We start from the raw sequence: 16,822 nt of genomic DNA, 5'->3' as shown, positions 1-16,822 counted from the left end.
GGATTACCCGGTCTGCATACTTCCATCTCCGCAACATCAACCGTCTCCGCCCCTCTCTCACCCCTCACACCACTGCTATCCTGGTCCACAGTCTCGTCACCTCCCGTATTGATTATTGTAACTCACTCCTCTTCGGTGTCCCTCACAAATCCCTCCATAAACTTCAACTGGTCCAGAACTCTGCATCATCACCAGAGCCCCCTCCTTCCACCACATCAACCCCGTCCTCCAGCATCTTCAGAATCAACTTCAAAATCCTCCTGTATACTTTTAAGGCCATCCACAACCTCACCCCCCCCATATCTGTCTGATCTCCTCCACATTGTCACCCCCTCTCACTCCCTCAGGTCTTCCTCCTCCCTCCACCTCTCTGTGCCCCCTGCCCGTCTCAGCACCATGGGGAGCAGAGCTTTCAGTCGCTCTGCTCCCCAACTCTGGAACTCACTCCCTTCAGACATCCATAACACTGATTCACTTCCCGTATTCAAACCAACACTCAAAACCCATCTGTTCAAATCCGCATTCTCTGTCTAACTTCACTGCCTCATTTTGACTTGGTGTTACTTTGCTTGTTGTTTTTATTTATTTTATCGTGTTGTTTTTATTGTGTTTTATCCTCCCTGTAAAGTGTCCTTGAGCGCTTGAAATAAAATGTATTATTATTATTATTATTACACAAACATAAAGAAATGAAGGCTCCAGGTTTTAAAGTCACCATGTCCTCTCCAGCCGATGGGGATCTTCTCCATCCTTGAAGAGGAGTGTATGTTTCCAAAAGCTTCGGACACCACCTTCAAAAACAAACTCTACGACCAACATCTGGGAAAGTCCAACAACTTCCAGAAACCCAAACCCGTCAAAGGCAAAGCCGAGGCTCATTTCTCCCTGGTCCACTACGCGGGCACCGTGGACTACAGCATCACGGGCTGGTTAGACAAGAACAAGGACCCTCTGAATGAGACTGTGGTCCAGCTCTACCAGAAAGCCGGCCTCAAGCTGCTCTCCTTCCTCTACTTGACCTACTCTGCTTCTGATGGTAAGGATTCCAGTTCTTCCTCAATCAATCTTTATTTATAAAGCACCAAATCCCAACAAAGGTTCTCCTCGGACTCTTTCCAAACAGAGCAGGTCTAGACCGTACTCTATGTTCTATTATTAACAAAGACCCAACATCAAGACAGGATCAGATCCAGTCCCATCTTACGGACAGGACTCAGTCTGATCTCATCTTAATCCACCATGAGCAGAGCACTTTGCAGCATTTAGCAAGTTACAGTGGCAAGGACAAACTTCCTTAAACAGGCAGAAACCTCCAGCAGGACCAGACTCATGTTAGACACACATCTGCTGAGACCGTGTTGGAGAGAGGGATAGAGGGAGATGAAGAGAGAGAGAGAGAGATGATAGTGGTGAGATGGATAGTAGTAGTTATAGCAGCTGGAGTCTGGCACGTCCACAGCAGCAGAGATCCAGAGGAACCTACGAGACAAGGGAGCTCAGGGACTCCAGAAAGGTCTATGGTTAGTAACTTTAATGGGACAGGGAGAGTCAAAGTAAGAGACAGGCAGAGAGAGGAGACAGGACCCAAGTGTGTCAGTTCCCTGGCAGTCTAAGCCTATAGCAGCATAACTAAGAGCTGGTCCAAGCCTGATCCAGCTCTAACTATAAGCTTTATCAAAAAGGAAAGTTTGAAGCCTACTCTTAAAAGTAGAAATCTATTTTGTCTCATCTTAGTTTGCTTCACTGAAACATAGACACATGAAGTCGAGCAGACTGATGGATGTGATTTTTTTTTATATAAATCAACTGTTATTAAAATATTTTGATCCTGCAGCGTGATGCTGCCTCAGCTTGTAAAATGTGAGCTCAAAACAGTGATAATTTCATTAATGAAATTATGACGATAAATGTTTGTCCAAGACTCATGTGTTCATGACGAAATGAGACTAAGACGCGCTAAACTGCATCACTGATAATAAAAACTGACGAGCATATGTTTTGATTTTGTTAACGAGATGATGACGAGATGAAATCTTTAGTGGCCGAACGTCGGTCATTAAGAATCCATGTTTCCCCCTGTGCTGTGCGTCTTTAAAGATGGCGTGATGACTTCCTGTGACAGGCTGAGTTCTTATCTGAGGGGCTCAGTGTTAGCTTGGTCTCTACCTGCAGCAGGTGTGCTTTATGAACCAGCTCTCCTCACTTCCATGCATCTGTCTCATCTTCATTGATGATTTTTACCCCCGGTGTGCGTTAGTGACAAAGACACAACCGGGGGACGTCTGTTACCGTAAAAAACTCCGTGTCTACAGCTTGATTTAATCCAGTTTGGTGATACATCAGACACCTTCAGTAAGTTTGGATCAACTCCTTGTCATCAAAAATGCAGATGCATTTCAGAGTGCCGTGAACTGACTGTCTGTCCAGTGCGCCTGTCACTGCAGGTGCATTCAAAGACTGTCGTAAATGTGCAATACAGTCCTTTCATGGCTTTTTTTTTGTCACAGTGGTCACATCAAGAATGTTTTTCTTTTTGACTTTTTAGCAGAGACAGGCTGAATCATTTAACTTCAGATATTACACAAGCAAAAGTGTTAAAGAGTGAAATACTGACGATTTTAACCCTTGGTATAACCCTGATACTGATATCTGATCGACTACATGAATTATTTAAAGAGTGAAGATGTTTTGGCAAAAATTAAAGACTGAAATGTTTTGAGTTTCTGTCGACTAACATTAGACTAAAACTATAAAGGGCTGAAAAGACTAAAATGTGACTGAAACTAACAGGCATTTTAGTCTACAGACTAAGACTAAATCTAAAATAGCCGCCAAAATGAACACTGGCTCAAAACTACATCTTCTAGTCGCTCATTTAGTACGTTACCTGATCTGTGGACTAAAGGTCAGGACGTCACATCCCTCAAACCAAAAAGGATGCATCTCTCAAGTGTTGAGTTAATGAGGCCTTACTCACAATCTGGTCTTGTTTGTTTTTTATCCCCGCCTGCAGCAGTGTGTGTGTTTGTTAGGTACAGCCTCTAACGTGGATAAAACACATTTCTCCTTCCAGATGATTCAGCTGGTGTAACTAAGAAAGCAGCAAAAAAGAAGGGCTCATCCTTCCAGACCGTGTCTGCTCTCTTCAGGGTAACTGCTCTTTAAAAAGAATGATATCTATACCTTTACAGTCGGGATAAAACATGACTTTCTTTTTACAAAGTAAGGACTTTGATTTTCTCCAACAGGAGAATCTGGGGAAGTTGATGACGAATCTCCGGAGCACCCACCCTCACTTTGTCAGGTGTCTGATCCCAAATGAAACTAAAACTCCAGGTAAGTCTTTGTCTCATCTTCTAGGTGTACCTGTGTGTGTGTGTGATGTTAATGTGACGCTGCTGTCTGTAGGGATTATGGAGCACCACCTGGTCATCCATCAGTTGAGGTGTAACGGCGTGCTGGAAGGAATCCGTATCTGCAGGAAAGGTTTCCCCAGCAGGATCCTGTACGGGGACTTCAAGCAAAGGTAACACAGGACAGGACTTCCACCAGATCCATGTCCGGTCTGTCTCTGGTCCGCTGCGGTCCGTCAACATCACCAGGTTGTGTTTTCAGAACACAGCAGCCTGAACGCAACGGAGCAGATTCAAAGGAAGTTAACACATTGACTAGAATAGAAACCTATCAGATCCGGTGCTGTGACGGATCGGTGATGGACCGGACACGGATCTGGTGGGATTTGGCCGCAAGAGACAAACATCGGGTTTCTTTGAGAGTGGATCTTTGTAAATAAGTCGCTGACTGAGCTGTTCTTGTAGGTACAAAGTACTGAATGCCAGTGTGATCCCTGAGGGACAATTCATCGACAACAAGAAAGCTGCAGAGAAGCTCCTGGGGTCCATCGATGTGGATCACACACAGTATAAGTTTGGACACACTAAGGTAAAGTATTTGAACGTCTGTGTGAAGTGTGATGCTGGTTAAACCATAAACCAGCACCTCAAACCCTCCCCTGTCTGGTTTTGAAGTCAAAAAGACAGAGGGCACAGCTCAATAAATTAATTTGTAAAGTGAAGTTGGATGTTGAGTTTGAAGCTGGGGAGGAACAGATGATCTGGCAGCTGGGCAGGTTGAGGCAAACAGATGAACATCCTGGAAGAGAAAACACAACAACACACACCAGGGAGGAAAAACAACTGAAACACAAGGGATGAGGAAGGAGCCATGACATCTCTCTTAAGAACGAGGGTTGCTGCATGAGTGTCTGATTTAAACCATTTTATTACCCAGCCCTCTTGCTGATCTTCAGGTTGTGTAAGAAGCTTTTTTTTGATTGGTCCAAACCCCTTGACGACGGTTATTAACTTTCACTAACATGAGCAACACCAGAGACAAACTGATCACACGTCATGTCAAATCAATCCACAGAAAAGAGTTCAGACACATTTAGCTTCTGCTTGTTGACACCATAGACCGTAAGGTGAGGGGAAACCGTTAGCTTCTGTTAGCATCATATTGGTAAACAATGTGGCTAAACCGTTAGCTTCTGTTAGCATCAAAACAATGTTGCTAAAACGTTAGCTTCAGTTAGCATGCTAAATCAGCAGGCTACAGACGTTTTCATCTTGGATCCTGTCCATCAATCTGATGAAGGAGGGGAGCAGGTGAGAGAAACTTTAGGTGATCGATCTCTCCAAAGAAAGTTAAACCATGAGCGGTGGTGATGATAGCAGCAGGGTTCAAAGTTGTGACATTAGTTTCTTTTTAAAGGTGTGTGAACCACAGAGCTCAGAGAAGAAGGAGAGCTGAATGAGGACAGTTTCATGTTCAATCCACCTCAACAGGCAGAGAAGAATCCATCACCATGGAACGATCACTGACGAGGAATCACTGGGACTATTTTTAAAAACTGTAAACATAAATCATTTAAATCAATAAAATCATCTTTAATCAATGTTTTTAACAACGTGTTTGTATCTTAAGTTAGTAGCCGGGTCATAAGTAAGGGATAATGTATGGTTAGCATACATGGTTAGCTTTGCGTCGGGGTCTTGTCTCACCCTGTCTGGATTCTTTTTTTCATAACAACCTGCTAACAATACATTATCCCTTACTTACAGATTAAGCAGTTTTAAATCATGAGCATGTTTGCATGGAGATAAAAAAAAATCTTGCATCAGTCTGGCTAAAACCAAGTGCCAACCTCAGGTCTAAAAATATGAGTCCAATGCGGAAGTGCAAAAACTGCAGTTCATCAAGGATTCGCTTGAGGCTGGCTGCAGAAACACCAGAAACCACATACACACCCATTCAAAGAAGCTGATATTTACAGCATGTTTACAGCCTGGCTCAAAAGATGAGTGTAGTCTGGATAGCTCATTTCTCTATTGGCACACACTGAGAAGATATTGAGATTACGAGTCTTCCAATGAGAGGCACAGCTGACTTGATTGACAGGCAGGAACACTGTAGCTGTTGGCTAGGAGGCTCAAAGCCCGCCTCTTTACCTCACAATCACTCGACAGCAGCAATATGGCTGCTCCCGACGATTGGCTTCAAAACAGTGTTGTAGAAACAGATGGGTGATGTCACGGATCCTACGTCCATTTATTATACAGTCTACTGGTAAAACTGGACTTTTAAAATCCATTTAACATGTCAGCCGGACTCAAACATTGGTTGGGGATCAATGCCAATGTATACACCCCAGTACAACCCACACTGGCTTAGACGTTCTGCCAGGCTTTGACTTGGAAGTCCAACTGCATAAATGCATGGGAGCAAGTGGCGTTGTTGTCTGCCTTCAGGTATCACCGTAAGCCCGAGAGAGGGCATGCTTCTCATTTATACCAAAAGTGAAGCATGGAGAACTTATGAAAGGTGCAGAGCTTCAAAGTCATCAGGATCAGATTGGGGTAGTTCATGAACGGACACTTTATAAAGTAAAGAAAGGGGAATAATTCAAATGTGGCTGTGAGAAATAACCCTCCAGACAAAGGGTCATGAAGTCAGTCTACCTGTAATCAATACTTCTCACGTGGTGATTTATTGATCAGCCTGTCACTAATAACTCTGCTATCCTGAAGGTGTTCTTCAAAGCCGGACTCCTGGGTCTACTGGAGGAGATGAGGGACGAGAGATTGGCCTCTCTGATCACGATCACTCAGGCTCTGTGTCGAGGTTTCCTCAAGAGGAAGGAGTTACAGAAGATGTTTGAGAGGAGGTCCATCACTGCTCATATCTACATCAGAAGATCTGTATGAACTCACTGATGCATGAAAAACTCAAACACTGAGCACACACGTCTTTCCTTCACAGAGAGTCCATCTACATCGTCCAGTACAACATCCGCTCCTTTATGAATGTGAAGCACTGGCCCTGGATGAAGCTCTACTTTAAGATCAAGCCGCTCCTGAGGAGTGCTGAGACGGAGAAGGAGATGGCGAACATGAAGGTGGAGTTCGCCAAATGTAAGGAGGATTTAGCCAAATCTGAGGCAAAGAGGAAGGAGCTGGAAGCCAAAATGGTTTCTGTGCTGCAGGAGAAGAACGACCTGGGTCTGCACATCCAAACTGTGAGTACTGAGAGCAGAGACTTCAATCTGAATCTTGTCAATGTCATAACCAAGACAGAGATGAGAGCAACACTTTAATCGAATGAGACTAGGTCAAGACGATGACAGGAGCACATGAAGGCTGAGACTGAAGGCTGATTTATACTCCAGTGTCTCCCCTACACAGCAGGGGCTGACGCAGACATGAGCACCACATACTTGTGCGTCAATGTGTCCGTATCACGCAGCAATTCTCTGCTGAAACTCTTGAGGGCAGTGTGGTGATTCAGAGCGTGTTCTGTTAATCTACAGCTGATACATGTTGCTGTTTATCATACAGACATGATTACATGAAGAATAGAGAGGAGGAGATTAATTACACGGCCGATGAGCGGGGATCCCAGAAGTGCTGTAAATACAGGAAATACAATGCCGCCGGGCTGTCCAATCACAGGGCTTGCACGTCAGCTACGCACGGCCACGCCGTCGATTCGAAGCAGAAGTATAAATCAGCCTTTAGAGGGAAGAGGCAAACTGAGTCAAGAACAGGACCAGATTGTAAAATTACCAACAAAGACCAAGACACTGAAGGCTGGGGCAAAGTCAATACTAAGACCAATCCGGGCAAGATTTATTCAAGTCCCAAACTAAAACCAGGCATAGACACTCTTTGAATATGTCTGAAAGTGCCACCCCCCAGGAAAAGATTTGATTATCAGGTTAAGGTGGTAGATCGCACACCAAGTGTGGGAGAGGTTGGGTCTTTGAGCTGGCCAGAGAGGGTCTTGAAATTAAATCCTGAGTCCTCCATCTGAGAAAAATATACAATACAGAGACAAAACTGAGAGTCTGATTCATGGAAGAACTGCAGAACTGCAATACAGTTGAGCACATAGCATTAATGGATGGATGGATGCATTGATGGCTGGGTGGATGCATGGCTGTATGGATAGGTGATGGATGGATGCATTAATGGATGGATGGATGCAGTGATTGGTGGGTGGATGCATGGCTGTATGGATGGGTGATGGATGGATGGATGCATTGATGGATGGATGGATGCAGTGATTGGTGGGTGGATGCATGGCTGTATGGATGGGTGATGGATGGATGGATGCATTGATGGATGGATGGATGCAGTGATTGGTGGGTGGATGCATGGCTGTATGGATGGGTGATGGATGGATGGATGCATTGATGGATGGATGGATACATTGATGGATGGATGGATGCAGTGATTGGTGGGTGGATGCATGGCTGTATGGATGGGTGATGGATGGATGGATGCATTGATGGATGGATGGATGCATTGATGGATGCAATACAGTAGAGCACATAGCATGACTGTAACTAGCTTGCATACATTGAAATGAGTAATTGTGTATTCATGTGGAGTAAAATCAGCCTCTTTCTGTGCAAATACAGCTCATTACAAAAACTACTGACACCACCGCCATGCACAGGTACAGTGAAAGTTTAATATTTTATATATGTGATGTCACGCTCCAACAATTCCACCTCTAGATGACCCAAAAATGATATATCTGTGCGTTCAGCCTGCTAATTTGACTCTGACATCACTGTTATCTTTATAATCAAGAGTTAAATCAGTCCGTCAAGACTCAACCCCAGAGTGTAAGGGAACACTCCCATGTGTGGAGACAATCTGCAGCCATCGAGCACGACGTGTTTTGGTATCTGAATGAGCAGCTCGATTTGGCCGACTCCATCAAACTTCTGCAGAAACCTGCAGTCTGCTACAACAAGTATGCAGCCAGCATGAGTTACACTGTGTGCAAACTGTAAACACAGAGCTGTGTCTTTATTCATCAGGAGAGAGAGAGTCTAGCAGATGCAGAAGAGAGGTGTGAAGGTCTGATAAAGAATAAGATCCTCCTAGAGGCCAAAACCAAAGAGCTGAGTGAGAGGCTGGAGGACGAGGAGGAGGTGAACGCCGAGCTCACGGCCAGGAAGAGGAAGCTGGAGGACGAGTGCTCCGAGCTGAAGAGGGACATTGACGACCTGGAACTCACTTTGGCCAAAGTGGAGAAAGAGAAACATGCTACTGAGAACAAGGTGAGAGGTGTCCAAACACTGAGCTCAGAGGTTTGAACATGTACTGACAGATACTCTTTAACCTCAGGTGAAGAATCTGACTGAGGAGATGTCCACTCTGGATGACACCATCGCCAGGTTATCCAAGGAGAAACTGGCGCTGCAGGAGGCTCACCAGCAGACTCTGGAAGACCTGCAGGCAGAGGAGGACAAAGTCAACTGTCTGACCAAGGCCAAGATCAAACTGGAGCAACAAGTGGATGATGTAAGTCCACAGGTTTTACCTGATATCACAACGTGTGTCACATAAAGGGTCTTTCATCTGTTCTTCTTTAAGTTCATTTTTCAGGCATTTTTACATTTATGAGAAAAGACAGCTGAAGAGAGAGGGGAGAGGTGGGGAGATGAGAACAGGTCTTACTCAGACTGAGCTCATCCTTTAGTGCCAACTTTGATCATTTTGCATTTTTTGTAATATCTTTTATTTTTTCAAGAGGGACCCTGTTAACTGGAGACTCTCAGCCGGATGCATTCCTCATAAACGTCTTTAGACCATCATTAAATATCTGATGAGGATATTTTGAAATCTTAATAAAAACTAAACTAGTTTGCATTCCCAGGAACTCCCTCTGTGTTTCAACAGCTGTGTAAACTCCACAAACACTGACACGTTCAGCTGAAGGTCTCCAGTTTACAGGGTCACTTTTAAAACCGGAACACCGGGAGAGACGCATTCACACTATCAGGCTCAGAGAAGACCAATGTTCAGGAGTTATTAAACCAAGACGGCGGGTGAAATACAAACACTGTGGGTAATCCACCAATCAGAAACATTCAGCATTGCAGGCTGCACCCCCCAAAGATCCTGGACCTTTGGAAAGTACTACCCCACAAGCAGGGGCTTTTCAGGGTAAGATTAACTACCCCAGAACTAAATTTAGACCCTGGTTCCTGCTGTTAAAAAGCACCTTTAGACATTTTACTCTGAGGAACATTATTCTGAAACTGTTGAACTATTTGCTTATGCAGTCTCTCACAGAGTGGTGAACCTCTTTACATCTTTCTTTCTGAGAGACTCAGCCTCTCTGGAGAGTCCTTAGGTGCATTTAGACCAAGAGTTCTGGGGTATTTTAGCCCCCAGACCTACTTTACCCTGAACTAAAAGGTTCCTGTGCCCCCATTGTTATCTGCGTTTCGACCGTGGGCTGAAGTCCTGGGTAGATTGTGTAAATCAGGCCAGTGATGTATGGAGAAAAAAAAAGTAAATGCACTACACCACCAGACCAGTAGAGGGCAGTAAAACAAAGAGGAATGCCATTCATCACAGATGACACCATAGAAGCAGACGGACAGGCAGGTATCATTATGAGCAACACAACAGTTAGCCTGTTAGCATGAAGAGACTCAGCTGGTCTGTTTTAGATGGTGCTATATTTCATCACAGATGGATTCACTGAATCAACATGTGAGAGGAGATAAGCGCGAGAAGCAAAGACGTTTCAACACAGCTTTAAAATCCTTTTGAACTCAAAAAGCCGTGGCAGAGATCGGCCGGTGTTTTGGTTTAAACAGCGACCCTTTTAACTGGAGACTTTCAGCAGGATGCATCCCTCATAAACGTCTTTAGACCATCATTAAATATCTGATGAGGATATTTTGAAATCTTAATAAAAACTAAACTAGTTTGCATTCCCAGGAACTCCCTCTGTGTTTCAACAGCTGTGTAAACTCCACAAACACTGACACGTTCAGTTGAAGGTCTCCAGTTTACAGGGTCACTTTTAAAAACGGAACACCGGGAGAGACGCATTCACGGTGGGCTGAGAGAAGACTACTGTTACAAGCTGCTAAATCAAGAGAATCACAGCTTCTTCTTTTGAAAAGTACACACACATACAAAAAAGATAGAACAAATCAAAACTAATGAAAGAAAGAGAAATCAAGAGAATCACAGATGTGTGTGATGTTATTGTGGACGGAGGGAGGAATAAAAACACTGAGGTTAATCTACCAATCAGACACGTTCAGCATTGCAGGCCTTTCCCCTTTAAAGTCCCGGGACCTTTGAAAAGTACTACCCCCCTAGCAGGGGCTTTTTAGGGGGGAGATTATCTACCGCTGAACTAAATTTAGACCCTGGGTCCACCGGTCGAAACGCACGTAGTTCAGGGGTAAAGTCCCCAGTTCTGGTGTAAACTTTGACCTGTTTTGTGTTCTCTGTACTGTTTGAAACGTGTTTCATCAAATTTAAAGTAATCTCTTTTTTGGGGTTTGTTGGTTTGTCTCTTATTTATGATCAGGGTGTTTAATCCTCACAGTTGAACCCTCACAGCAGTCCCGTACAGAGTGATTACAGTATATCAGCGTTGTGTTTAGAAGTCCATGTTTGCAGGTGTGTTAACTTTTTTATCATTGAAGTCGAGTCCATGTTTTAGCTCGAGGGCTCTCTAGAACAAGAGAAAAAGATCCGCATGGACATCGAGAGAGGAAAAAGAAAGATTGAAGGAGATCTGAAGCTGACTCAGGAATCCATAATGGATCTGGAAAACGACAAACAGCAGCTGGAGGAACGCCTGAAAAAGTATGTGTTGGTGCTGAAGTACCTCAGCATGATCGCAGACACAGCTCTCTGTGATTTCTCTAATGGAACTGTGTGATTCTTCAACAGAAAGGACTTTGAATTCAGCCAGCTCCTCTGCAAGATTGAGGACGAGCAAGGTGTGGCGGGGCAGTCTCAGAAGAAAATCAAGGAGCTTCAGGTACAAAGCAGACTGAAAAGTTACCTTAAAGTGTGGCTCAACATTAAACAAAGTGTGATGATTTTCCCAGGCTCGCATTGAAGAGCTGGAGGAGGAGATAGAGGCGGAGCGAGTGGGCCGAGCGAAGGTGGAGAAGCAGAGGTCAGAACTGTCGAGGGAGCTGGAGGAGATCAGCGAGCGTCTGGAGGAGGCCGGAGGAGCGACCACCGCCCAGATCGAGATGAACAAGAAGAGAGAGGTGGAGTTTCAGAAACTGAGACGGGACCTGGAAGAGTCGACGCTGCACCAAGAGGCCACGACCGCTGCTCTACGGAAGAAACACGCCGACAGCGTGGCCGTGCTCGGGGAGCAGATCGACAACCTGCAGCGCATCAAGCAGAAGCTGGAGAAGGAGAAGAGCGAGTTCAAGATGGAGATCGATGACCTGTCAGGAAACGTGGAGGTCATGGTGAAGACAAAGGTGAGACAGAGGGGCCATGACAGTCCAAGTATTCATTAAATACTCTGCATGTTATTTATGATCTTATCTTTACGTACTTCAGATTCACTTTGAGAAGCTGTGTCACTCTCTGGAAGACCAGCTGAGTGAGTACAGGACCAAACACGACGAGAACAGTCGTCTGCTCACTGAAGTCAGCGCTCAAAGGGCGAGGCTTCAGAATGAGAACGGTACGCATCAGACAAACATCTGTTATCAAACACACGTCTTTGTTTTAACCTGGAGTGTTTCTGTATCTGCTCTAACAGGTGAGTTCTCACGTCTTCTGGAGGAGAAGGAAGCCATCCTCTCTCAGATGTCTCGGGCTAAGTTGGCTTTCACTCAGCAGATCGAGGAGCTGAAGAGGCAGGTTGAAGAGGAGACAAAGGTTTGACACTTTCATGCACTCCACTGTGGATCAGTACCTGAAGCTGTAATTATCTTTAAGGGTCAATATGTCAACTGATTGGCTCATGGTGCTTTGACCTTTGAAACTCAGCTAACCCATCAGGTCCACCAAACTGACTTAACCTGACTTTGATTCTCCACAGCCCTTTAACTCAAGGAAGTGCTTCACTACAAGAGAGAACACAAGGACATATTGACAGCAACAGTTAGAATACTCAAAAATAAAAATAATTCAAAATAATTTAAATAAAAGAATAACAATCAAAAGAGTAAAAAAGAGGAATAATTACATGTCAGGAAAAACTGACATTAATGGATGGATGGATGGATGGATGGATGGATGGATGGATGGCTGATTGATTGATTGATGGATGGATGGATGGATGGATGGATGGATGGATGGATGGATGGATGGATGGATGGATGGATGGATCGATGGATCGATGGATGGATGGATGGATCGATGGATGGATGGACGGACGGACGGACGGATGAATGGATGGATGGATGGATGGATGGCTGATTGATGGATTGATGGATGGATGGATGGATGGATGGATGGATGGATGGATGGATGGATGGATGGATGGGTGAATGGATGGGTGAATGGATGGGTGAATGGATGGGTGAATGGATGGATGGATGGATGGGTGAATGGATGGGTGAATGGATGGATGGATGGATGGATGGGTGAATGGATGGGTGAATGGATGGATGGATGGATGGATGGATGGATGGATGGATGGATGGATGGATGGATGGATGGATGGATGGATGGATGAATGGATGGATGGATGGATGCATTGATGGATGGATGGTTTTAGATGGATTGATATATGGTTGCATTAATGGATGGATGGATGCAGTGATGGATGGGTGTATGCATGGATGTATGGATGGATAATGGATGGATGCATTGATGGATGGATGGATGGATGGATGGATACATTGATGGATGGATGTATGTAGTGATGGATGGGTGGATGCATTGCTGTATGGATGGGTGATGGATGGATGCAGTGCTGTATGGATGGGTGTTGGATGGATGCATTGATGGATGGAAGGATGCATTAATGGATGGATGGATGCAGTGATTAGTGGGTGGATGCATGGCTGTATGGATGGAGAGATGCATTGATGTATGGATGCATTGATGGATAATGGATGGACTTAGATGGATTGATTGAGATATGGATGCATTGATGGATGGATGGATGCAGTGATGGGTGGGTGGATGCATGACTGTACGGATGGGTGATGGATGGATGCATAGATGGATGGATGGATGCAGTGATGGGTGGGTGGATGCATGGCTGTATGGATGGGTGATGGATGGATGCATAGATAAATGGATGCATTAATGGATGGATGCATGGCTGTATGGATGGATGCAGTGATGGGTGGGTGGATGCATGGCTGTATGGATGGGTGATGGGTGGATGCATGGCTGTATCAAAGGTTTTATTGCAGACATTTCATGTGGTCACCGTTTACTGGCTGACAGCTGATAGATTAAGCTTATGATGACATCAGTGTTGTTTTCCTGCTGTTTTTACCACCAACAGGTCCAAACACAGCTCCACCTGCTCAGCGTCACTTCTTTGTTTATACTAACAGAGCAGTAAAATCCTCCTCTGTTCCAGGCTAAGAGCGCACTGGCCCACGGCCTGCAGTCGACCCGTCACGACTGTGACCTCATGAGGGAGCAGTTTGAGGAGGAGCAGGAGGCCAAGTCCGAGCTGCAGAGAGGGATGTCCAAAGCTAACGGGGAGGTGGCCCAGTGGAGAACCAAATACGAGACCGACGCCATCCAACGCAACGATGAACTGGAGGAGGCCAAGTGAGAGGGGTTGTGGGAGTGTGTCTGTGTTCACAGGGTCAAAGGTCATTTATAAGACACATGGTTTCAGATGATTCATAAAGGCAGTCATTAGATCTGAATCTGATGGTGCCTCTTTATGTTCTGTTTTCTATGTTAGAATATTTTAAAGGTCCAAAAGAGTTTGGTATTGTTGGGCAGAGTGAGACCGTTTGTTGTACACACCAGTAAGTTATTCAGTAGTTTTTAAGGTTGTTGGCCCGTGCTCCACCACAATCATTCCACCCATTCATCAGACAAGTTTACATGGACCAGAGAGAAACAGAACAACAGTCCGGTCAGAATGGCTTCATGTAATCGCCTCTGCTGACACAGACCGGTCTGATCCCACCCCCTCAGTTTGATATCCAGATTATGTACACACTCCTCTCTATCATTTATTTTTGACATGACGACGTAACATGATGCAACATGATGTGACATGAAGTGCTTGCAATGAGTTTCCACATTTGTTGACGTTCACGTTTTGAACTCACAATGGTTGAACATCTTGATGATAAAAATTTTAAGCATTAGGGGCGACTGTTGGCTTGGCCTGCCTTTCAGACTTAAAGGTGACATATCACGCTTTTTTCATCAATATATATTGGTCTAAGAGGTCCCCAAAACATGTCTTTAAAGTTTATTGCTCAAAAAAACACTTTGAAATCAGATTTTGGCATGCCTGTGAACCCCTCTTCTTCAGCCCTGCTCAGAACGGTTGGTTTTCTCTCTGACCACGCCCCCTCAGGAAGTAGATGTGGCCTTGGCTCTCCAGTCTGTTGATCTAATGTTTACATGTTGGCTGAATATACACGGCTGCTCACAGACCCGCGTTACTTCCACTCTTTGAATCTGATCCAGAATCTGATCCTGACTGAGAGGCGCCTGCAGCAGGACCTTTCTGAAGGATTGGTCACAGATTCTGTGTTTCTTGTTGTTTTATTTGTCAGTATGTAGACGTGTGTCTTGGTACACAGCTACGAACATGTAGCTATGTGGCTATGCTAACTAGCACTAGCACTTATCCATGATAAATAAAAATCATCCACTAGATCTTCAAATCTGCAGACGTGGGGAGTAAAACCGACCTTTGTGTTTATTAAGACAGCCTACAACTAGCATGCCTCCCTCCTAAGCTCCTTGTTAGCACACGTGTGCAGGTAATGAAAAACAGAGGGGGGGTTGAGTTGTATTTTATACAGTCTATTGGCTGAACAAGCTCCGAGCTCTGACTCCGTGACAGACCGGATATTGTTGTGACGTAACAAAAACACGGAAATCTGAAACGGCTGGTTTCACACACATTTACAGAAAGGTGTAGAAATCAGAACAGGGGCAGAATGGATTCTTTTCATTTTCGGGGGGTTTGTAGACATGCCAGGGACACATATTTCTGGTAGAGAACCATTAAAAAGTCGATTTTGCATGATATGTCACCTTTAAGGGGGCCTTCAGTGTGACGTATGTGACGCTTATATTCGAATTTTAAACTTGAGAGCTTAGCATCAAGAGGCTATGGTCCTCGCTGTGGTCGCTGGTTCAGTTTCAGGCCTCAACCCTTCGCTCCATGTCGCTCCCTGCTCTCTGCTTCACACATTTCCTATCGCTGTTCAGCCGATAGCAGTCGAGTCACCAAACCTCGAGTCCTAGTCGAGTCCTGAGTCCTCAGAGTTCGAGTCCAAGTCGAGTCCGAGTCACCAGAGGAACATCCGAGTCGAGTCTGAGTCGAGTCCTCAGCGGTAATATTATTTATTACACAGAGGGCAGCTGTTTCAATCCAAACTATTGAGTGTCTGGACCTGGACTGACTGTGTGGACCTGGTTTGACTGTGTGGACCTGTGGGACCTTTTGGATGTGTAAACATTTCTTTCATTACAGTTTTTACAGACATTTGCAGAACAGTAAGTGCATTTCTCAAAACAATTCATACAAATAGCAAAACACCATGGATTACCTGCAGAAGCCAGTATCTTGTTCAAAATCTTCAGTCCATCTCTCAAAAGTAAATATCTGTGTGAATGAACATGTCAGTGCCATCAGAGTGACAAGTCCTTGTGTCATTGTGTACGGATAAGACAGTCAAACTGCTGAGTCATGTTGTCAATATAACAGTGGACTCTGGAGGGACGTTCTGATGTAAACTATGGCTAAAGCTTTGATTACAGTTATTGTAAATTGTAAGTTATACCTTAGTGTGTGTGGGAGATTGATTGCAAGAGACTGGACAAGATTCACATTTACGCTTTTACTGTTTGTTCTTGAATTTGTTGACAGACCATGTCATTGCAATACAGAAAGAAAAAGACATGATGTGTAGAGCACAAAGAAAAAACAAACAAACAAAAGTAGAAATGTGAACATAGGGGAAACTGTACATGCAGTGTAGTGCAGTCTTCCTACACCTCCTGACCTTCCTGTCTGTTTGGCCACAAATTCTCATCCACATCACAACGAATATCTTCTCTTGCGATGCAGCGTGAATCTTTTAGAGTGTCTTATCCAGCCTCTGCAGGCATCTGCTGTGATGTCATCACACGCTGCATCCATGGCATCCACAAGGGTCATCTGTGTATGTGGCTGGCGATCATATACTTCCCATCTCCATGCTGAGAGAAAATCCTCGATCCTCCCAAACTATCATGTACTTTGGCAAGTCATCTCCAACCTGACCCATCTCTTGTTCAGGGATGCACCTTTGAGCTATGTC

General features: G+C 44.7%; 1 protein-coding gene across 1 annotated transcript in view; it reads left to right on the top strand.

Annotated features, from left to right (window-relative positions):
• Positions 1–16,822, top strand: part of LOC117829942 (myosin heavy chain, fast skeletal muscle-like) — a 57,774-nt gene that overhangs the window by 25,209 nt on the left and 15,743 nt on the right. The window contains exons 15-29 of the mRNA XM_034707763.1: positions 730–1,036; positions 3,074–3,150; positions 3,249–3,336; positions 3,409–3,526; positions 3,819–3,942; positions 6,087–6,223; positions 6,319–6,574; positions 8,387–8,629; positions 8,697–8,873; positions 11,044–11,189; positions 11,277–11,367; positions 11,438–11,827; positions 11,910–12,036; positions 12,115–12,233; positions 13,897–14,093. Coding sequence (XP_034563654.1) covers positions 730–1,036; positions 3,074–3,150; positions 3,249–3,336; positions 3,409–3,526; positions 3,819–3,942; positions 6,087–6,223; positions 6,319–6,574; positions 8,387–8,629; positions 8,697–8,873; positions 11,044–11,189; positions 11,277–11,367; positions 11,438–11,827; positions 11,910–12,036; positions 12,115–12,233; positions 13,897–14,093 — 2,597 coding nt within the window. The remainder of the gene's footprint in view (positions 1–729; positions 1,037–3,073; positions 3,151–3,248; positions 3,337–3,408; positions 3,527–3,818; positions 3,943–6,086; positions 6,224–6,318; positions 6,575–8,386; positions 8,630–8,696; positions 8,874–11,043; positions 11,190–11,276; positions 11,368–11,437; positions 11,828–11,909; positions 12,037–12,114; positions 12,234–13,896; positions 14,094–16,822) is intronic.

This window comes from Notolabrus celidotus, chromosome 18, assembly GCF_009762535.1.
Source record: "Notolabrus celidotus isolate fNotCel1 chromosome 18, fNotCel1.pri, whole genome shotgun sequence".
Taxonomy (NCBI): domain Eukaryota; kingdom Metazoa; phylum Chordata; class Actinopteri; order Labriformes; family Labridae; genus Notolabrus; species Notolabrus celidotus.
Note: the sequence above shows the minus strand (reverse complement) of the source record. Positions and strands in the feature narration are given on the sequence as shown.